This window comes from Myripristis murdjan, chromosome 6 (assembly GCF_902150065.1).
Source record: "Myripristis murdjan chromosome 6, fMyrMur1.1, whole genome shotgun sequence".
Lineage (NCBI taxonomy): Eukaryota > Metazoa > Chordata > Actinopteri > Holocentriformes > Holocentridae > Myripristis > Myripristis murdjan.
Genome location: NC_043985.1, coordinates 15,049,342 through 15,071,863, shown reverse-complemented (window position 1 = coordinate 15,071,863; position 22,522 = coordinate 15,049,342). Strand labels below are relative to the sequence as shown.

The 22,522-nt window shown below is 41.2% G+C and overlaps 2 protein-coding genes across 2 annotated transcripts; both read left to right on the top strand.

Annotated features, from left to right (window-relative positions):
- Positions 1-2,530: 2,530 nt before the first annotated feature.
- Positions 2,531-10,232, top strand: yars2 (tyrosyl-tRNA synthetase 2, mitochondrial). Its single transcript, XM_030053736.1, has 5 exons — positions 2,531-3,405; positions 4,689-4,856; positions 5,292-5,447; positions 6,189-6,359; positions 8,163-10,232. Exons 1-5 carry the CDS (start codon positions 2,540-2,542, stop codon positions 8,320-8,322), a joined length of 1,521 nt encoding a protein of 506 aa, XP_029909596.1. The 5' UTR covers positions 2,531-2,539; the 3' UTR covers positions 8,323-10,232.
- A 121-nt stretch (positions 10,233-10,353) lies between these two features.
- Positions 10,354-13,668, top strand: cdkn1bb (cyclin dependent kinase inhibitor 1Bb). The gene is made up of 3 exons (XM_030053737.1): positions 10,354-11,168; positions 11,448-11,574; positions 13,166-13,668. Exons 1-2 carry the CDS (start codon positions 10,727-10,729, stop codon positions 11,561-11,563), a joined length of 558 nt encoding a protein of 185 aa, XP_029909597.1. The 5' UTR covers positions 10,354-10,726; the 3' UTR covers positions 11,564-11,574; positions 13,166-13,668.
- Positions 13,669-22,522: the final 8,854 nt, after the last annotated feature.

The window sequence follows — 22,522 nt, the reverse complement described above, 5'->3', positions numbered from 1 at the left end:
GTGTTTGGAGAAAAAAAATATATATCAGTGTTTCATAACTGAGTGAGGTATGTAGTGCAAGTATGCTACACAGCTCTCTGACCTATATGGACTTTTACTGATATCTCAATACACTAAATCACAGATGTCCATGACAACAAAACGTTTTCAGCAATAGATCATATATAATGGTGATATTACAGTCAGTACACTGTTATGTAATAATATGCTAGATAATAATAAAATAGAGTGGATAGAACAATCTTTATTGCCCATCCATGGAAACTTTTTTTCCGCTTCACAATGTAAATGATATTCATTTATGTTTAAAAAGTTATAACACAGTTTTCATACAGTGATGCTCTCTCAGTATTTGGCAAGATCAAGTACAGTAAGCTAAGCAAGAGATTTAACAGAACAGATGCAGTGCAGCAGTAACTTGATCTTGCCAAATAGCCTGCATCGATGTGTGAAAAACTTCTCCACTGTGTTTATAATTGTTCATTAATGCTTTTTAAGTGTTTACCACCTAATCAATAACATAATTATAAATAATCTATCAACCTTTCGTAGGGGTAGTCTTCTTGCAGAGCGGTTACTTGTCAGAGGAATGAAGAAGGGCTAGAGAGAAGACAGAACCTGAAAACATGCAGGCGAAACCCATAAGAGTGGTACAGTGGATAAACATAGTGCCCCATTTACTTTGGGGGAGTTAATAGATTAAATATGTTCTGAAGTATGTTGGAAGCTTCTTTTTAATCATGTAAGCCACCTTTAATAAAGGCTTTTTAAGGAACAAGAAGAGCTGCCTTGGAATTTTTGAACTTTCTCTTGGAAATATCTCCCCATAAGTCCAATGAGCACGTTCTTGGGTCATGAAATGAACTTTTTTAAATGAAATGTTGACACGCTGTAGCCTTCTCCTACTCTTCCTTTTTTCATGAAATATGTTATTTAATGCTAAAGTATTTTAGTGAGGAAGGATTTGATAAATTATTGCAGTTGCATCATAAAGTGTGGGAGGAAGGAGGAATGCCAGTAAGCTGGAAGGAGGCAGTGATTGTGCCCATTAGGAAACTAAAAAGATGCAATTCAGCCAAAAACTACAGGCCTACTGCCTTAACAGCACATATTTGCAAATTAATGGAAAGGATGATAAATAAATGACTAATGCACTGAAACAGTTGCAGTAGCCTGTTCTTTGATGTAGAGAAACCATATGACATGCAGTGGAAAGAGGGCCTTCTGATCAAGTTACATGTAATGGGAACTGGAGGAAAGCTATTTAACTGGGTCCTGGACTTTTTGAATGGGGGAACTATCCAAGTGAAAACAGGATCAGGGATATCCACTAAATGTGTGGTAGAGAATGGCACACCTCAGGGGAGTGTGATAAGCCCTATATTATTCTCAGTTATGATAAGTGACGTGTTTGTAAAAATTCAACCATAAATGGTTCGATCCTTATTTGCACACGACAGAGCTCTGTGGAAAAGAGGGAGAAGCCTATAGCATGGCAAAAAATGTAAGAGGGGGCAAAATGGGGATTTAAATTTGGGAAAGAGGAAGAAGGTCACAGAGGGCAAGCTTTGGATGAACTGGAGACTTGCTGACAAGATGTAGGAGGGTGTATGATAATTGTATGGTATATTTTTTTACAGATGGGACAAAGGACCCAATAACAGATGCAACTGGAGCAGCAATCATAGTCCAGAATTATGATGTTGGGATATACAAACAAACCTCAAATTATCTGAATGTGAGTACAGTTGAATTGTGTGCTACTTTAATGGCTTTGCAGTGGATGAAAGAGTTACAGATGAGCAAAGTCCTAGTGCATCTTGACTCACTGTCTGCATTGCAACATGAACTGAATCAGGTGTGTCCCAGAGTTGCATGGATTTAGTGTATGAAATCTTATTAGCACTTGTAGAGTAAAGGGGTGAGGCATAGACATGATGGTCACTTGGGTTCCAGCTCATATTTCTGGCAAAACAAGCAGTGAAAAAAGGAAATTACAGACGTCAGTGTAAAACTGTCAAAAGGAAAGGAATGATCAGGAGTTAAAAGGGAGACATTTTAACTCACTTAAAAACAAAGGGGGTCTTACATTAAGCACAGGGAGAAACAGGAAGGAGCAGTGGGAGACATGTGGGAGGTCTGCGGCAGAGAGAAAGGAAATAGTAACAGAGCTCTGGAGATCAGGACTAGCAAATGTAGATTTTAAAGACACCCTAGAGTATGGGAGTTCAGGACAAATTGGTTGGCTGAATTCCTGAAGAACAAGGACTCATTTATAGAACAGCGGTTCCCAAACCTGTCCACATGGACCCCCTGTCCTGCAGACTCTTTCACACCTGATCCCTTTCGGTGCTTCATGCTGATTGGTTGAAACAGACCTAGCTGAACAGAGCATGCATGCAGATGCGCGGGCTTTAATTTGGACAGGTGTGCAAGATTAGAGAAGGAACAAAAGCCTGCAGGACAGGGGGGTCCTTGAGAACTGGTTTGGGAATTACTGATAGGATATATAACGCCAGAAGATGGCAGTAATAAAACAATGGGGATGCCAGCTGCAGGAAAACCCAGAAGAAGAAGACGAAGACTCCTCCCCTCTCGGCTTGTCACATTGTCCAACATGGCTGCGTCCATGGCGAGGACCTGTAGTTACGTATCGCGGCGTATATCATGTTTTCTTCTGAAGCGTTTACATCCGCGCCTCGCTCTCCGGCACAGATTTCACGGCTCTGCTGTCGCACACAACGGGCTGCTGCTGTCTCTGAACAAGCGGGGCATTCTGAAGGACTCTTTTCCTGAAAACGCAGCGCAGGACCAGCTGCCCCGTCTGCTGCAGTCCGGTTCTCAGACGGTGTACTGCGGATTTGACCCCACAGCGGACAGCCTTCATGTGGGCAACCTGCTGGCTCTCATCGGCCTGCTTCACTTCCGCAGCGCCGGGCACCATGTGCTCGCTGTGCTCGGAGGGGCCACGGCGCAAATCGGCGACCCCAGCGGGAAAACGAGCGAGAGGGAGCGGCTCTCCGCGGACTCGATTGAGGCAAACACGCACAGCATCAGGGAGAGCATCCAGAGGATTTTCACCAACCACGAACTGTACTTTCACGACGGCTCCAGAGAGCTAGGCACCGTGACCGTGCTGAACAACCGGAGCTGGTACAAGGACTGGGACGTGGTGGCGTTTCTGTCCGAGGCCGGCAGGCACTTCAGGATGGGCACCATGCTCAGCCGCCACAGTGTGCAGTCCCGGCTCAAGAGCGCAGAGGGTATGAGCCTGACAGAGTTCACCTACCAGGTTTTCCAAGCCTATGACTTCTACCACCTCAACCAAATATATGGCTGCAAGATCCAGCTCGGAGGCACCGATCAACTGGGCAATTTGATGAGTGGACACGAATTCATTCATAAGTAAATGTCCGCCAAAGTGTTTCATGATAAAAAACCCTCGTGTGCCAGCCAGGCCCCGATGAGTGCAGATATCTCGGAAGGAGAGAATCTTATGTAATGCATTTTGGACGAATCTGGCATTGTAACGTGTCCGTAATTATTAGCGAATACACACACAGAAACGCACACACATAGCCAGCCAATCAGCCACACATGCATGTTTTCTTGGGTCTTTTCTTGGGAAATTGCATTGACTTACATTGGTTTCCTGGAGACTTACACTAACTCTAATCTTATAGACTTGCCAAAAATCAGCGTTTTCCCAATTGGAGATGGCTTTTGTCCCCCAGTTGGACAAGGCATCCCCAGTCAACTGGTGTTTAGTCTGATGTGTGTTCCAGAAAGTAGGCAAGGTCACACACACACACACACACAAGAAATGAGACCCAGTGTCATCTCTGGATTACATGTAACCCATCTACGCCAAAATCAAATGTGGTCTTTGCTCATGTATCATGATGGAGTAGAGCCGTAATGATACTGGATTTTTGAGGGTGATACTGATGCCAATATTTTGGGGTAAAAAAAAAAAAAACATCCAATAAGGGTAGTCTTTACTAGCTCGTGTCTTTTTTTAATACAAAACAAAACAAATATTTGTGTAAAGGAATCATCAAATTGGTAATAAAACAGTAAGAAAGGCATCTACCACAGGCTTGATGTTTTACAGTTGAGCGCTAAACTTATGAACTTACTAACAAAATCCACACCACCATCTGCTCATGTGTAATATAATATTTTCCCATCTTGTTCTATGCAGGGTCATGTAAACAATGGAGTGTGCTGGACAAACTATTAAAAAAAATACTTTTATATTATCCTGGGTGGGTATCCTGGGTGTTACAGAAGGCACTGTATTTATTGCATGAGGGCTAACATATACACACTGATACCAATATATGTTTTTGTGATGAGCCAAAACAGGACTGTAACATTGGCCAGCCAATATATTGCTCATTTTCTGTTTTGTGATGAATGCATCTTCTCCACTCCATTGAAGTTGCCAGCTTTTAATGGAGTTTTGAAGCAGTTACGTAAAAGAGACGCCCTCTAAATTTGACAATATAACTACACAGCTAAATCTGCAGTTTTCAAGTTTGTTATGATTTAAGATTGACTGTGGGACAGCCTTGCTTTCAGGCATTAGCAAAAGCTGATCAACAACATGGACATGTCAGGCCTCTCAAATAACCATACCTGATGTGCAACAGCTGATAGGATCATTATTGCTGAATTTTCTGCAGAGTGAGCGGTGAGGAGGTGTATGGGCTGACCCTTCCTCTGGTGACCAGCTCAGTGGGCGACAAGCTGGGGAAGACAGCAGGCAACGCAGTGTGGCTCAACAGAGACAAGACCTCTCCATTTGAGCTCTACCAGTTCTTTCTCAGACAACCTGATGCCAGTGTGGAAGGGTAGGTGAACATGATGTCAAAGGTCAGCCATCTATAATGCACCACACTCTACTAGCATAAGTGAAAATACCCAATATGAAAAAAATACACACATCCACATAATTTGAATACAGTTCTAGATAGTAATACAAGTCCTACTGCTCAAATCACCACACTGATCCAGGTTGTAGTAGACCTGTTTACTCCCCCATGCACTGACTAAATATTTTCGCATATGCACTGTAATGTCTTAGTTAATCTGACATCCAGATACATAAGTGTCAGAAGTCTCAAAACAGGCAAAGCAGTCCCAAATTACTTGACTAAAATTAACAAAAGGTATTCATCACTAAGACCAACAAAAGACATATGCTGTATACATTCTGTTAGATAGAATTAGATAGTTTGTGTATTGTAACAAAAGGTCATGATATAATATGTTTGGTCATGCTGCAGGTACCTGAAGTTGTTCACCTTCCTGCCTCTGGCAGAGGTGGAGAGGGTGATGGAGCAGCAGAGGGAGGAGCCAGGTAAACGCCTGGCCCACAAACGACTGGCCGCCGAGGTTACCAAACTGGTGTACGGCAAGGAGGGTCTGGAGAGTGCTAAAAGGTCAGGGTGGGAATATGCTGTGGGTGTGTCTCAGTATTTTTGTCTTGTGTAATTAGCCCCTCCACCCCCCACCCCTTTTTTTGAGACCAATACCAATATCCGATGGGATATACATTGTTGTGAGAATCATTAAGCAGGTGAAAACCAGGTTTAAGATTTTAAGATACATCTGTCTTAAGATAATTGCTTTTTAAGATCATGTTAGTTTTACTCTCTTGGTAATTTTACAGTTGTATTAAGTGGCGCATTCCTTAAAAAAAAAAAAAAAAAAGGTGGGTCACAAGTGCAAACTTCAGTTACTTAAATAATATTGTGCCAATGCCATTGTTGCTTTTTAAAGCCAATATCAGCAGCCACTGTGATCGTAAATATATCAGATATATCAGTTGATCCTTAATCAGTTCTTGTCTGTATGCATGTATGTTTTATTGTATTCATTTCATTCAACCTTTATTTATTCCTGTTAGTTCCACTCAGATCATTCTGTTTTTTGAGTTTGTAGCAGCAGGTTGGTGTAGTGTATAAGCAGATCACTAGTAAACTGGAGGACCTGGGTTCAAGTTCCTATGTGGGCAAGAATCCACTCTGCTGAAGTGTCCTTGAACAAGGCACTGAGTACCTAATACCACTGGAGTACTTGTGCTGTAGCTTACCCTGACCTCCCTGGGGAAGGCGCCAGCGAAAATAGAATTTTTCAGCACATATTGTTTTGTAAAGTCATATTGAATATTGTCATTACAGATGCACCAACGCGCTGTACCAGGGCAGTGTGCAGGCCTTAGAGCAGATGAGCGACGAGGAGCTGCAGGAGCTTTTCAGAGAGGCTCCTTTTCATGAGCTGTTGCTGGAGGCAGGAACAACGGTGATAGATACCTGCCGCAAGATCAGCGCCATCCCTGAAGGACCCAAAGGGTAGGCATCAATTCATATTTCAATATTCTCACTATGTTTTGAATAAAATTTGAAATTTGAAAAAATATGATCAGAAAATATTCTTTTATTTCTGGGGCATAATCAGTGCAGAATATTGTGTTTTCTTCTTGTCTTCATAATATTTTAAACAAATGTGCCTTTAGAGCCCTTTAGACGTATAAAATTGTAAATAACATTTGTTGTGGCAGTTTTACCACTTGTAAAATTAAAAAAAAAAAAAAAAAAAAGTCATTTCTTGAATCACAGGACGAGGCATGCTCAGTCTCCAGGTGCTCCAGGCTTAATCTTTTTGTAGTCTTATTTTTAATTAAATTTAATTACTTTATTTTTCTCCACTGTTTGGATGTTCACTGGATGCCCTCCTCTCCCGTTTTTTCCCATTTAAACCACTGATCTATAATATTTTTATAGAGCAACAATTGAAAAAAAAAAAAAAATTATAGATCAGTGTTTTCAACAGTCAAGACTAGATGCTTCCAAGTGATGTGAAACCACAATAAAGCTAAGTGTATTACATGAAAACAGTTATGTGTCGGGCTATTTGACCTATTTTAAACCTCACTTGTTGATAGATGATATCAGGCTCTGACACTTCTTACAAAGTTTTTCTCCCGTGAGCACCGGGTGGCTCTCCCTTGTTCTGCCTATGGGAGAAATGCCGTCTTCTCAGCCTGGCTTGTGCGAAATTTTTTTCTGTCACATCCTGCTTACTGCTCTAGGACAGCAGCGACATTCCAGCTGAGTTACCAGTATGTTGTTTTTCACTGTGCGCACGATACTTTATTCTGTCACTACAATTTGCAGAATTTGTTTGTATTTGTTAGTTTTGTTTGTAGAATTTGTTTGTATTTGTTAGTTTTGTTTGTCTCTGTAATATGCATTGTGACGTCTGCCGATGTACATTGCTACATTTTTGCATTGCACAGTATTGTGAAACAATATATTGTTACCCCTCTAGTAGGCACTAGGGATTCATATATTTCCCGAAAATAAGACATTTTTCAACCCAGGAACAGAAATACACTGTCCTGGGACTCCTGGGGACTGAACTTGTGTTTGAGGTAAAACTTCAGCCAGTCAGTATACACAGTGGTCATATTTAAAGCAACACTAATTGCAACAAGGAGAAGCTTGAACTTCACTATTATTGTGAGGAATTTAAAATGACAACTTCATTGCCTGTGATCGGTCTGCTAGCAACAGAAGTGGTTTTTGACATTTCTTCATTGTACAAACAAATGAAATTCATTAAAGGAAGTATGTTGGCATTTTCAGAGTCATTCTGTGAAGCTGAAATAGATTCCATATTCTGTTAGCATTCACAGGCTGTTGGTGCAAGACTTCTGTCAAAGCCAGACAGTGTTAGATTTAGTAATAAAGTCAATGATCACTCAAAGCTAACAGAACATTTATTTTTACTTCAGCATTTCAAATGTTGTACAGTGTGCATCAAAGCCAACACAGTGGGTTAAATACAGAACAATGACAGCGGCCTACGCAACGCACTACAATGAGAATTAGATCTTAGGCACTTGAGGCAAAATATTAAGAACATAAATGTTAGTTTATATATGCGACACATGGAGGGGTGGAATTATGAATAACCCATCAGAGGTGCACACTGAACTATGACGACGAGAGACAATGTGACAAGTGTGCGTGTTTGCAGTGTGTTTTGGATATTTTAAAAAATGTAATTTACTGACTACTTAGCATGTAGGTGAAATGCACTCATGCCCTACAGTTAAAACACTGCCTCTGTGCAACATTGTGTCTGTGTAGGTATCGCATGGTGTCGGAGGGAGCCGTGTGGATCAACCACAGCCGGACAGACAAGCCAGAGCAAGTGTTGATCCCTAAACTCCACATCCTTTCCAACGGACTCACCCTGCTCAGGGTGGGCAAGAGGAACTATTACATCATTAAGTGGCTCGGACTCTGAGGCCACCCGCCCTCAGGAAGGGACCAGTTTACTGTAATGGACTAATGGGCAGGTAGGGCAGCTGCACCGTGTTGAGGTCACTGAGTGGATATGGATGGACGGACATTTTGGGACAACATAGATTTTTGGAATTGTCTTCATCTCTTGGCAGCAGCCTTTGGTTGTTAGATATATCTGTTCACATATGAATGCACAGATATAACACTGATGTACGAATACGGTATTAAAAAATGATTGATAGAAGGATCGTTCCCTGTGGACTCTGTACAACTCCAGTGGTTTGAGAAAGTGAACGCTAGGGGTCAGTCTTGTCCCAGCCATAAGTTTGGTGTTGGTCATGGCTGCAGCTCCAGCATTGCCTGGTATGACCCCGTAGTTAAATAACCGTTGACGTGAAAATTAAACAGTATGTTCTCTTCCTAACAGGTTATAGTTCAGTTGACATGAAAAAACACTTCTATGAATTTTAATGCACAAATTTAACTGACATCTTTCTAAATTGGGTTACATGCTTTCTCGGAGGAGGGAGGTGTAAACTGCACCAGAAAGAAAAGAAAGGAGTGAGAGTTTATTTTAGATTCCAAGCTTGGAGATTATTTTCAGACAAAATAACATATTTTTCATATTCCAGAGAAATTTTTAGGATATTTTCCGTGCTAGAAAATAATGGTTCCTGTCAAAGAACTAAGGTTTTCACTATTGGTGTAAATAACTACCTCTAATTCTTGACACACAGGATCAAAATTTGTATATATTTTTTAAGGTTTATATTTTTCTGTACATATAAATACTTGTTGATGAGAAGGTCTGCATGGCTTCGCCCCATTTTTCTCCAGAAGCTGCTGGAGAAGAGGAGAGTCTGGTGATGTGGTGACCTTGGCTTACCCCTCTCAGCTCAACACAGTTGGTGTTAACACCATGTCATAAAGATACAGATTTGTTCGATTTGCAGTATTTATTTTTTTTCTTTGTCATTTGGGTTATGGTTGAAATTTCTTGATGCAGTGGGGGGTGTACCTACTCAAGCAGTGGGCCCACACCTTGGAGGTTAAACTATGTCTTTTCAAACTTGTCAAACCTTTTAAGGTGGAATGTTTGCAGCAAAGTCACTGGTTTCGCCCAGTTCTGGTTACTGACTTTAATCTTTTGCAATATCTCAGTATGTACATTTTCCTGACAACAGAAGAGCTCAAGAGGAACTAAACTTTCAAATGTCCACATCACAGTTTTACTTATTGCCCATGTGATTTTAGTAAGTATATTATTTTTTTTAAAAAAGGTCTTAACACAAAGCAAAGAAAAAATGCATTGTCATGCTGAGGCACATATTTCCTCCAGTTTAATTCAGTTTAATTAATTCTGTCAGGTTGCCTTATATCAGCATTAAGCATTGTAAGATTCAGATTCATTATATAGATTTTTAAGCTGCTTTGGTGTTTTGTTGATACAGTGACAACTTATACAGATCTGCATTCCTATAGGCATTGCAGGGTGTGTACAAGTTTCATTGACTTTAAATTGTTTTAAGTGTTGTTATGAGGAAATGAAAGCCCAATTTGGCAACTGAAAAAAATAATAATAATATGCACATTTTTATAAAAGCACATAAAAATTATCTAATCTGTAGGCCTCTGAGAATATATGACTGGGTTTATTTCTCAGTGTGACATGAAGCCCCAAAATTGCAGCATTTTCACTGCAGCTAAAGTTGAATTTATGAAGAAAAAATGCTTTACAAAACTGTTAATTTCCTTTAGTCCCTCAGTCAAATATTTTAAGGGCCTGTGGGAACCATGGTCAACGATTATGTTAAGTTTCACGTTCATATCAGTTTCCTAAGCGTTGATGTATTGTTATAAAATTTTCGCTGCCATGAAAAAGGCCTTGAATAAAGTTTGATGAAACTTGCAGACGGCCTGGATGCTGCGAGCCTGCAGCGAGAAGAGAGCCACCTTAAGAAGTGGGCGGGCCTAAGCGTTTAAACCAATGAGCGGCCTTCTTCGTGTTTAAATAGCTCTCTGTGTCAATCATTTTTCCTCCCCCCAGTCAACCTCCCCTCTCAATCCCAAGTACATCTCTCAATCGCCATATTGGGTACTGAAAAGGTTTGTCTGCAATTTCTTCCCCCTCTCTGTCACTGCGGGACCAAATTGACAGAGTGGCTTCAGTTACTCTGCACTTTGTTTTGATGATCCGTGGAGACTACTTTTGGCGACAACAAAATCCTGGCACTTGCCGTTTCTACCTAGACCTATGCATGGCATAAGTCGTTTTACACTTGTTTTGGATCTTGGTGTGCGACGAGGAGATACGCGTTGTTTTTGAGTGGTGTGTTTTTCTTCCCCCCTCCACAAAATTGGACGCTCTGTATTTTTCCCCGTTTTTTCCTATTTCTTTGGGGAAGATGTCAAATGTTCGTCTTTCAAACGGGAGCCCGACGTTGGAGCGGACGGACGCCCGTGTGTCGGATCACCCGAAACCGTCAGCCTGCAGAAGCCTCTTCGGCTCGGTGGATCACGAAGAGTTAAAGAGGGATTTAAAGGGACATTTTCGGGAGATGGAAGAGGCTGCCTCCGCCAAGTGGGGCTTCGACTTCGCCAATCACACGCCGCTGGCGAACGGGAGACTGGACTGGGAAATAGTGGATTGCAGAGACATCCCGGATTTCTACAGCAGGCAGCAGCGGAGAGAGAAGGGCGTCTGCTCCTCTGGGAATAACAATGTGGATCTAAATGGGAATCATAATTGCGTCGTGATGGCTCCTAGCGAAGACACCGAGAGGTCTGATAGTCAAATGGAGTGCAAGGAGCAGTGCACCGGGCCGAGGAAAAGACCTGCGTGCCACGGTACTAAGAAACATATCGCAGAGTTTAAACCAACTGGACGCGTTTCTGTGCAAAAGCAAGTGTATACTTGTAGTAAACCGTGCAGATATCGCAACATACTGCTTACAACGGTGCTATTTCTTATCGGTCAGCACTCGCCAGGCTGCGGTGCACAGAAATGTCTTGTAAAATTGGAAATTTGTTGCACAAGCAGTAAAAATAGCTCTAGTATTGAACCTTTTCCCGTATTTATGTTTTTCTCGGAGTAGTTTTGACTGATGGTGAACTTTCCTTTCGCAGACCCCACGGCCCAGAATAAGAGGTCGCACACCAGCTCAGATGAAGTTAGCTGCCCGAACCTGACCTACTCTGCAGAACACACACCCAGAAAGCCCAGTCCCAAGAGACAAACGTGAGGATGAGACAGGTAAGGAACCAGCTTTGACATATGAAAACTCAGTAACCTGTCGCTACGGTTCAGCACACTTGTTTTAATCGACTTTGGGAGCTGAAATGCCCCGGTTTGCTCGACGTCCTCAACCCTTCCAGCTGTTGAGTGGCTTGGAAATTAGCCGCAGAACCGGCCGATAATTCGCGTGTCAAATTTAACAAAGGGCTTTGTTTTTTGTATTTGCATGGGATATGGTTTTTACCGGTATCTGATTATAGCGTTAATTACCCGTGGTAGCGTCCAATTAAATTACCACAAATCCGTTTTTTATGCCATTTTCATATACATGCGCGGTTTTGATATAAACCAGCAACTTTGTTTTTGTGCGGACACGTCAAAGACGTTGTCAGGCTCGCCTATTTGCATATTAGTAGTAGTAGTAGCTAGTAGTGAAAAGCGGTTGTGGCAGTCGCTGGCGTGCACTTTTTTTTTTCTTTTCTTTTTTTGACGCTTTCATTCGCTTTGTTTTGGACTCAAAACGTATCGTTGGTGTCAGAAGGGGTTAAAAGTGAAGGGAGGCTGCACATTTACTACACATTTACACCTTTACTACAACTCGCTGCCGCGGCGAGGTTGAGTTTCCGACGAAACTGTAAACAAGTGCTGTGAACAACAGTGTAGTAACACGTCAGCAGCCACTGCCCTCAGCGCTGAGCAGGGAAGGGGCTGGTCTCTGCTGCACACACACTGCACACAATAACCTGGCTACACATCTGTCTGTCTGCCTGCACGGTCTGCACACCCCAAACGGAGAAAAAAAGTGTGTGTTTAGTTGTGAAATCTGTCAGTAAGCAACAGTATCATGGATGGGGTTTCCACTGTCAAGGCTGTAGTTGAGGGCAAACTCACCTTAAGCTCGGTTTACCACTTTTTATTTTTTTTATTTTTTTTAGTGCAACAGGGTTGAGACGTCGTTTCAGAGCTGATTATATCATGCAGAAATCATGAAAGCTACAACAGGTTGATGTCTTTTTTTATAGTGCAAAAATGCATGAATTCATGCATCTCAGAATTATATACTTTTTTTTTTTTTTTTTTTTTTTTTGAGTTGTGTCTTATGCTGATCAGGTACTTGTATCATATTCACACAACAAAATTGTCAGTTGCAGTTTCACACACAGAGGGTAAGAAATCAGCAATATGCCAGTGTTTATGCTAGTCCACAACCCATCTCAGTGGGTAGTTTAGTTTTTAGCAGCAGTCCCAGAGCCATGTCAGCTCAGTGAGTGGACACACATCTCTGCAAACAGCTCAACTACAAATAATGGTCAACGAAAAAACAACACTTAACAAAATACTGGGGAAAAAAAAGAAATAGCCATACGTACCCACCTTTTTATGTGTTACTATTCTGGATTCTATTTTTAGTTAGCCCAGTTTGCCTCTTTTTTAAAATCTATATTAGAGACTCTGTGCTTTGCTATGTGAAAACTAGGTGCAACTGTTCTTCCCATTCTCTGCCCATGCTTTGCAAACTGTACTTTATCGCATGATCAAAATGCTCCATGTGACAATTTTGTCTCAATCTTACAACTTTTTTTTTCCCCTCATCTGATTTGTCTCACAGAGCCGAAGATGTATTTCCCCTTTTACGTGGGAAACCTCAGTGTTGGCCGATTTGGAAGAGGAACTACACAGCAACAGAAACATATCAGCTCCCCTGAAAATGAGAGGGGGGAGGACGCTGTTGAAGCACTGAATAGAAACACTAAAGTTGTGGCACTCAATTAAAAGTTACTGCCTCTGAAAGCAGTCAATGTAGCAGTGTGCAATTAGGTTTGATTTCCTTTTTTGCTCATTTTTTTACTACCTGTGTGTAAATATATATATTATATTTCTCTCCATATGTAGCACATAAGAAAACATTATGATTTGAAAACAAATCCTTTATGTAAAAAGGCGTGAATTTTGATTTGACTTGAAGAATTGCAGTGTAGTTTGACAAATGTTTCCAAAATGCTGTTCTTTTTTTATTTTTAATTTTTTTTATTTTTATTTTTATTTTGAAAGGCGGTGTGACTTTTGACACAGTCACTATTTGCTACATTAAAAAAAATCATGGCTTCTACAGTTTCTTTACAGTGTGTCTTCACTAGGTCATCTTCCTACAGCTCGGCAGTGAAGAACGGTACAAATGTAGCTCATCTGTATTATTATTATTATTTTTTTCCTCCTCTGGTCATTTCAGTGTCACCAAGTGCGGGTTCTTCTGTTACGCTTGTTCCCCCAGGAAACCAATACAACAAAAGTGTGATTCATAATTTCTGTTATGACATAGTATTTCTGAACTCGCACGATATTTATTATGTAAGACAGATGCTTGGGCATCAGTTGAATCCTGGAATATGATTAGATTTTTCTCAAGTTCTCCCACACCTCAGCCACATGTTACGGTGTGTTGCTTCCCTTTGGAGTTGTGAGGTACTCAGATACTGAAGGACAAAGACCGTACAAACTGCACAGGTAGTGTTAAAATATCATCCTCTCCTTGACTGTATTCTGACTGTTTACCCAGCCTTATTCTTTTTTTTTTCTTTAATTTTTTTTTTTTTTTTTTTTTTTTTTTGTAAAGCGAGGAGGTTTTCCCACATGGGATGAACGTCCTACAATACCAAATACTTGGTTGCTTCAGTATGGTTGCCAGCATCATCAGTGCTCCTTGACTTCACATTGTTTTCCTTTGTGATAACCTAGTGACAAATTTCAATTTAGTTTGTAGTTTTATTTCTTTTTTTTCCACCTATGTTGATAGCCTGCTGAAGATGCAGAGGTGCATCCAAAAGCCTCCCATTTATTTGCATAAAGTATGGGTTATATTCAGAGACCAATGTACACCTGGATAGAGAGGAAACGGCTTGTCTCAGAGATGCAGTCACCATGCCTGTGTATTTGTGTAAATCTTTGCAATGTACCTATGTACATAACTTTGTAAAAACACTGAGAAATTATACTAACTTATTTATGTCAAGCTTTTTTTTTATGTAGAATTTAAAAAAAAAAAATGGGTTTTTGATTACGGTTATCCAAAGTGGCATTTACTTTATTATAATTGTCTTATTTTGTAAAAGCATATTTTTGGTAGTTTTTTTTTTATCAATAAGGTTGCAAACTGAGCCTGATAAAATATTTGTTGTGCATTTTGTAATGTGTGGTTATAAAAAAAAAAAATATGTTGCAATCAATTAAAACAGAAAATTTAATCTTATCTGTTTTGTGGTTCTTAATTTACTATAACACATACACACACACACACACACACATACACACACACACACACACACACACACACACACACACATACACTACTAGATTTTCTTGGTGAAAATTCCACATTTGACTGTCCTCTTTTTAGACAGTCACTGCAGAAAAATATACACAAATAAACCAGTTCCCAGTGCTGTTAACGTTTTAAAACACACTGTTAGAGCTGCACACTGCTTGCAGCAGCTGGATGAGTGGATTTTTGTGCATCGAGGCATTTCGGTACAATGTAGTGACACTCCCAAATCCCAGTACGAATCCACTAGTATTTTGAGCGGGCTGATGATTGACACTTTGGTCATCCAATCAAATTTAGACTGGAGAAAGCAGACCACTTGCTGCAGCCAGTAATATTCAGTAACTTATCATGGGAATGGCTTTCATGGAAAAAATGTAAGTGGTTTAAGTTCAGAATACGATCCTCAACTGCAAGGTAAAACACTGACAATTTTATAATATTTTTCAAATTCACTGTCATTTATAGTAGCTATAATGCTTTGTGTGTGTGTATGTGTGTGAGTGCCGTAATGCGTGCGCGCGCGCGCGCGCGCGCGTGCGAGGTTTAGAGAGACAGGGATTAAGAGCAATAGTGACTTGTTCAGTAATAAGAGTGGTGTCTTTTAACCTAAAACGTTTTTGTATGTTGTATCTTTGTTTCTGCCTCTTCGGATGTGTTTACACTCAGTTGAAAATATTTTTGCTATTGCCACAAATGTATATAAAGCCTATCTATTCTTATTTAGCCTGCATTTGATGATGAAATTATATTGAATTAAAATATCTTATTTTTATGACTTTGTATATGCATCACTAAAAACTTATAAACATATTTTGAGATCACTATTATATTCACTAATTTTCATACACACACATGTAATGTCTGGCAATGATGGAGAGCTTACCAGGAATTTGCTAAACACATTTAAGAATTAGGAAAGTCTTCCAATTCCAGCAATGACTGCTGATGTGTGTGTGTATGTGTGTGTGTGTGTGTGTGTGTGTGTGTGAGAGTATGTATATATATATATATATATATATATGTGTGTGTGTGTGTGTGTGTGTGTGTGTGTATAGATAGATAGATAGATAGATAAGATAAATATATATCTATCTATATATTTCTACATATATAGATATATATATAATTTTGTAGTGAAGTGTTGTTAGGTAAAACAATGAAAGAAAAAAAGACTATATTAATGTAACCACAGTGTTACTGCATTTTGCCATTTTTACATGTATATTTTTATTTATTTATTTGTTTAATGTAATCTCTATGACCATATGTAGTCATTTGGAATAATACAGAAGTTAGCCTGCACAGAAGCCAAGATGACAAAAAGCACATACATCTCAGAGTCCTGTGTGCCCTTTGACCTTTGTGGCAGGTTATTGTAAATGTGGCTTTCTCTGTTTGTCTGAGGTCTTTCCTATCATGTCCTCTATTGTAAAACCCAAATTAAAGTTCACACTGCCTTTAACCTCGGTGCTTCCACCATAACTGAGTGCCACCAATAACAGGAAGACACCTGCAGCAGCTCTGTATGTGTGTGTGTGTGTGTGTGTGTGTGTGTGTGTGCGTGTGTGAAAGAGAGAGAGCGAGAGAGAGAGAGACAAGGAGGGTGGAGTTGGGGAGAGGAGGGGTTGCAGGGGGCTTGGGAGGGGAGGGGGTCCGGTCCTGAAGTGTGCAGGTGGGTAACTTCAGCTCAGCAGTCCACCCCCACTCTGAGCCTGGCCCATTGTCCTAGTGTGTGGGCCTTTGTGTGGAGGGCCATTGTGAGGGGCCAGGGCCGGCCACTGTTGTGTCTGGGGCTTCTCGGCTCAGACAAAGGGCCCGTCTAGGAGCCTCCACCCTGCCCAAACAGCAGACTCACTGACTGACTGACTGACTGGGTGTCTGAGTGACTGACTGCTTGACTGCGGAACTGACTAACTGACTGGCTGATTGGCTGTGTATGTGTGTGTGTGGCTGATCAATTGAATGGTGGTGGAGGAAGTGATGTGTGTGGAGCAACATTACCCATAGTCATTAGTTTGTAGAGGGAAGCCCTGAATACAGTTTTGCATGCAACTGCTAAATCTGAGAATTGTCACATACTGTCACATTGTTTTTTCCCACAACTGAACAAGCTATTCATTAAGTAATTTTTAGAAAATTAAAGTGGACTTGTGGCATGCTGTAGCTGCATAGATGCAGTACGCTAGATGGTGTAGGTTGCAAAAAAGCATTTCGACACGATGTTCAGCAGTGTGGGTAATGTCTGGCAATGATGGAGAGCTTACCAGGAATTTGCTAAACACATTTAAGAATTAGGAAAGTCTTCCAGTTCTAGCAATGACTGCTGATATGTGTGTGTGTGTGTGTGTGTGTGTGTGTGTGTGTGGTGTAGCCAACTTTTAGTTTTTAACAGGGCCGTTTTCATCAGGCAAAAAGTGGAAGGCATAATCTCACCACAACACTGTAATAATTACACAGTACTACAAAATACTGCCATGTGTAAAATTATTTCAATTTCCTCGGGGGAAAAGTGCATCTTGATGTTATGCATTTTTGTAGAAATTAATTCTACATTATTTAAAGCATTCTATAAATGTAATGTTTCTGCAGCCCCATCTATATCACAATTTCAACACATTTCTCTGTCAGGCATTTGACTTACAGGTTACCCATTTTAAGAAACAGACTTCTTTCACAATGAGCCCATGTCATTTCTCCAGCAGTGTGAGTAATTGTTTACAGATTCCTCTTTTGATTTGCATCTACTTAAGCTAAACTGTTTAGATTTAAGCACCTCAATGACCACAGATAACATGGCCAACCATCTGAGGGGTCACAGATAAGACTATGCTGTCTGGCCAATATGATGCAATACGTGTCTCTCCTTGCATAAGAGACACCTTTTCTGCTGCAGCAGGAATGTTTCTGAAGGCTTTGCCCTGCCTCGGCCTTTTTTTATATCGCACATACACACTGCAGCACTCCGTCACAACCACCCAAACAAAACCACAATGAACTCGAGGAAATTCCAGTAAGCCGGTCAATCAAAGGAGAAGTGGAAGGCATCGTTGGTCTGTTCCTCTCTGTCTGCAAGGACGCGTGTGCCAAGACACTCTGAATTCACACTTCCTTGCTATATCAACAGAAACAGGTTATCTTTTCCTGTTAACCACGCCGGCACTTAATATAAAGCCACAAGTTCCTCCCCATGTTTCCTGCCCAGGCCACAACCCACGTCATCAGGCTATTCCCCTGGCACCCTTGGCCCTAGATGAGGTGAGAGCAAGTGCCCACAAACAAACACCTAAACACCTAACATCACATGGTCTCTGTCTCTCTCTCTCTCTCTCTCTCTCTCTCTCTCTCTCTCTGTCTCTCTCTGTCTCTCTCTCTCTTTCACCCTCTGTCTCTCTCTCTTTCTTGAGTGTGCCTCCAAAAGGGCCTTCAGCAGGCCAAACTGCAACTGAAACATTTTTTTCCATTTCTCTGAGCGTTTGTTTTAGCCTGCCTGGAATGCCCCAAGTGGGTGGGGTTTGGATGTTTTTTGGACAGCTCAATTGGATTCAGCGAGCCAGGCAAGCTGTATCAATATAGCGAGAGAGTGTTTCATTGAATAGCAAACAAATTGACGTCGATTCAGTTCCTGAAACGCCGCGGTGTGTGTGACGTGTGGAGTGTGTCAGATGTGTGTGCGAGCGCCTGGGGATGATTGAAAGGGAGGAAGGAGGGGGAGGAGAGGTTAGGGAGATGCTGCGGAGCACCGACTGACAGATGTGCAGATGTGTGTCTGTGGTGCGTTCAGGGTTTTTCGCAGGGAGAGAAGGGGAGGTAGTAATGCTCATTAAAGCGGCGCACCTGCAGCCTATCAAAGGGCCTTTATCTTTTATCAAGGCAAATCTGCTCAAGCACGCAGCGCGAGACGTGAAAACAAGCAGGCTGTGCTGCACGCTCATTCTCTCTATCTGTCTATTTCCCCCCTCCCTCTCTTTTGCTCTTTCTCTTTCTCTGTGTCTCTCTCTCATGACCAGTCACTGGTACCTGGCGCACTATTTCAGTCAGGAATGCTCAAGGATGCATTCAAATGCGTTTGGCTGACAAATAGAAGCTCAGTTTCCAGCTGCAACATCTGTCTAGCAGATAGTAGCATTTTTTTTTTTTTTTTTTTTGGTTTTTGTTTTGTTGTTGTTTTTTTGTTTTGTTTTGTTAGGTTTAAAAAATATGTATTGTCAGTCTTACTGGAACTACCAGAAGGGTATGATGAAATTTTGTCGTCATCAGGGATCATTATCCTAAACCTAACATTCAATCTATGTTTTACAGATTCAAATCACTGTCACCACAATATAGCATATAGGCTTATAGGAATATAGAATATAGGGTGTTGAAACCCCCCCGGTTCATGAAAAGGCCTAAAAACAAAAAACAAAACAAAAACAAAAACCAAAAAAAAACCCAAACAAATAAAAGAGGCTGAGGAAGGACTCATGCACTTCACATGACATGACTCAGAGGAAGGGCTCACTGGATAAACCATTTCACAGGGAGGGGGTGATTGTGTGAGTAACTGCAGTTACAGATAGCAGGGCCTTGTGGTAGAGACAGTGCTTTTCGTATCCTCAAATACCCTTATGTAATTTTTCATCTCTGAATCTCATGTGGATTCAAATAAAGCATTGAAAATGTTTGTATGTATACAGCAGTTGTCTTTGTGCACATTGCTGACTTGAACTATATATTAACTCAGCTCATATTTATGTAACCACACTTGTCTTTGCATTTGGATAACACCAAATGGTGTCATTTATGCAATATAATTCAAACCTAATGTAACTGTAACCGGTAAATTAGCAGAAGAGCTTTTCCACTTAAGAGGATGACAGTGTGGGTGTGTTCGGGCGTGATGTGCATTTGATGTGATGCAAAATATTTCCATATGATGCAATGTTTGGTAACATTTGCAGAACACTATGTGGCAATGATTCCAGTCAATCAAAATACATCTTACAACACTGACCACAGTATACATCAAATTACATCCCATTCACCAAGCAGGCCTGCCATAATGTCTAAACCAATGACGAGATATGGGCACACTGTCGGTTAAAATGACATGGGATGGAAAATTGTCCTCGGCATTGTTTTGGATTGGTCCCAGAAATGCATCAACTTTCCACTTTTCAGGAGCAATAAAGCGGCCCACATTTCATATGAATATACCCAGACTCCTTGCTTACTTTCTCTCTGGCTGATTTTTTTTTTTTTGTCCTGCTTCTGCTGCCCTCATCAGGAGACTTGCGGGGCCTCTGCGCTGCACCGTCCTCAGCTCTGGTGTTGAAAAGGCTCCTGCCATAAGAATGAACGAGCATGTTCTCCAGCACAGGGCCTGATGAGAAAAACAGACTCCTCACCATATGAAACTTACCTCTCCTTTTGGACAGCCAGGGATGTGGCCCACTGGCTTCCCAATATTCAATTTTTCACTCTGTTTTCAATTTTCACTCACTGCAAATTACAGTATTGCCGTTCTGGTGATTGTGAGCTGCTTTGCTGTGCAGTTTTAACTGAGAACAGGTTTCTGATTCAAAGATACTTTGTTGCTTTGTCCACACAACAAATTGTTACTCTTCCAGTTAAGTCAGCTAAAAAATGAAATAATACAGTTAGGCTAGATAGCATTAGGACTGATTGGTCTGATAGATGGATGCCTGCATCTACCATATCTCCTAATCATCCCAGACGCACCTCATTCCTCATGCTTGACTTCACATAATTACTGGATGTGTGTAATACTGAAACCATAGTGCACATGTCAAGTATTTCAAAGAATCTCTAGGCTTTATTTCCACGTGCTGTTTCACTTCTGTTTTCTCATTAAAAATATGAAAAAAGTCAAAGGACGTGCATCAAGCATTCAAAGCTCCCTTGCACTGTGTCATCTTGATGCATGTCTTTTGCCTCCCTGTTTAAAGTCTACCTGTTTTTCTCTGCACCAAATTACCCATCTGCCTTTCTCTCACTGTCTTCTTTTGTCTTTCTCTTTCAGCATATCTGCCATCCTCTTTCTCTTTTCTCCCTGTCTCTCTCTCTCTCTCTCTCTCTCTCTCTCTCTCTCTCTCTCTCTCTCTCTCTCTGTCTTACAGTAGCTCGGCGGTGCAGCTGTCCACCATGCCTGACATTCTGCCTCGGCTGGCCAAACCCCAGCGCACCACTGAAGTCCTTCCAGTTTCTAGCCAGGAATTCTCTCCCCGTCTGGGGGAAAAGTCCCCAATAATCTGACCTATATAGACAGCCCCCCTCAGCCTCTCTGACCCCCCTACCCTCCATACAAGTGTGCTCAGACCTCTGCTCAAATCCACAGCAGCAGTAACAACACATTAGCAGCAGTCACACTTAGCCTAGCCAGCCCTGGGTGGGGTTTCTATGGCTGGCTGGACCCAGGACGTGAAACTGAGCGGCTCAGACAGATCTTTGGATCTGAATGGGGCTGGTTTGCGTTGTTGTTCTTGGCTCCTGAACTTTCCTCTGGTCACGGGGAGGGGTGGGACAGGGTGAACCACAGACATATGGCCGAGGAAAATCACATAAGGCCAAAGGTCATGGGGGGTCAGTCTAACCTCCTGACCTCTGGGTGATTTATTATCCCATGGGGTGATGTCTCCCTGCCCAGCCCAACCAGAGAAAAGGTCAAAGGGCGTACTGTATGTGTTCCTGTTGTGAAAGGGTGAGCAGAAGAACAGTTTGAAGGGGCTGAGGATGAGGAGGCTCAGAGGTTCCCTGCAAATGGAGACTGGGGTACTGTGGGGCCGGTTAAGTCAATTTGAGGAGATTCTGATGCTGGCAATCACATCACATCTTTTCCAGAAGGATATAATGGATACCAAATCAATACTTACGCTATGACAGAGCCTTTAGTGAGTTTGGGACAGGGAAGAGTCGTTTAGGTATGACATTTAGAGCTGTCTCTCAAATCTCCTATTGTTGAACACAGTCTCCCTCAAATCCAGCCTGCTTGATGTTGCTAAAACACCTCTGTAATTAAAAATTATGCAAATTTTCAATAATCATTTTATATTTAACTAAAAATAATTAAACACCACTGGATGAATATTACACACAACTGAAGTAATTTGCAGTGATTTGCATTACCATGCCAGAGGAACGGGAGAGCACACCACGGAACAACAACTGCTAAACATTGCCTAATATCTTTGTGATTGCCTTTATTTGTTGACATGATGTGAAAGAAGTTTTAAGCTGCAATTAAAAAAAAAAAAAAAAACATTATCTAGCTTACCATTTGAGCAGTTTTTTTTTTTTTTTGCACTGTGAATCTGTGATGTTCGTGATAATTACTGACAAGAGTAATAAAGTCTATTTACAGTAAAAATCACTTGCTAGCCACATGCAACAAATCCACCCTGTGTTCTTTCTGATGGGTTTAACATTTTTAAAAGATTAAATGATTGCTAAAATGGGAACCAGAAACCATATTAATTTTCGCCATATGTGAAAAATGAAAAGAACCAGAAGTGCCCTGGAAGCTCCAACCAATGGGCTATTCTTCAAGCCAACCCTGTCTCCCAAAAATTACGTTCTAAACTGCATTCTGAATTACAAGGGGAATGTTTTTTTTTTTTTTTAAGTGGATTATGTTTGTGGTGTAAT

Coding starts and splice junctions, on each gene's coding strand:
- yars2 (XM_030053736.1), top strand. CDS start 2,540: ATGGGGATGCCAGCTGCAGGAAAACCCAGAAGAAGAAGACGAAGACTC. Junction 3,406..4,688: donor GGACACGAATTCATTCATAA/GTAAATGTCCGC, acceptor AATTTTCTGCAG/AGTGAGCGGTGAGGAGGTGT. Junction 5,448..6,188: donor GGTCTGGAGAGTGCTAAAAG/GTCAGGGTGGGA, acceptor TTGTCATTACAG/ATGCACCAACGCGCTGTACC.
- cdkn1bb (XM_030053737.1), top strand. CDS start 10,727: ATGTCAAATGTTCGTCTTTCAAACGGGAGCCCGACGTTGGAGCGGACG. Junction 11,169..11,447: donor GAAAAGACCTGCGTGCCACG/GTACTAAGAAAC, acceptor TTCCTTTCGCAG/ACCCCACGGCCCAGAATAAG.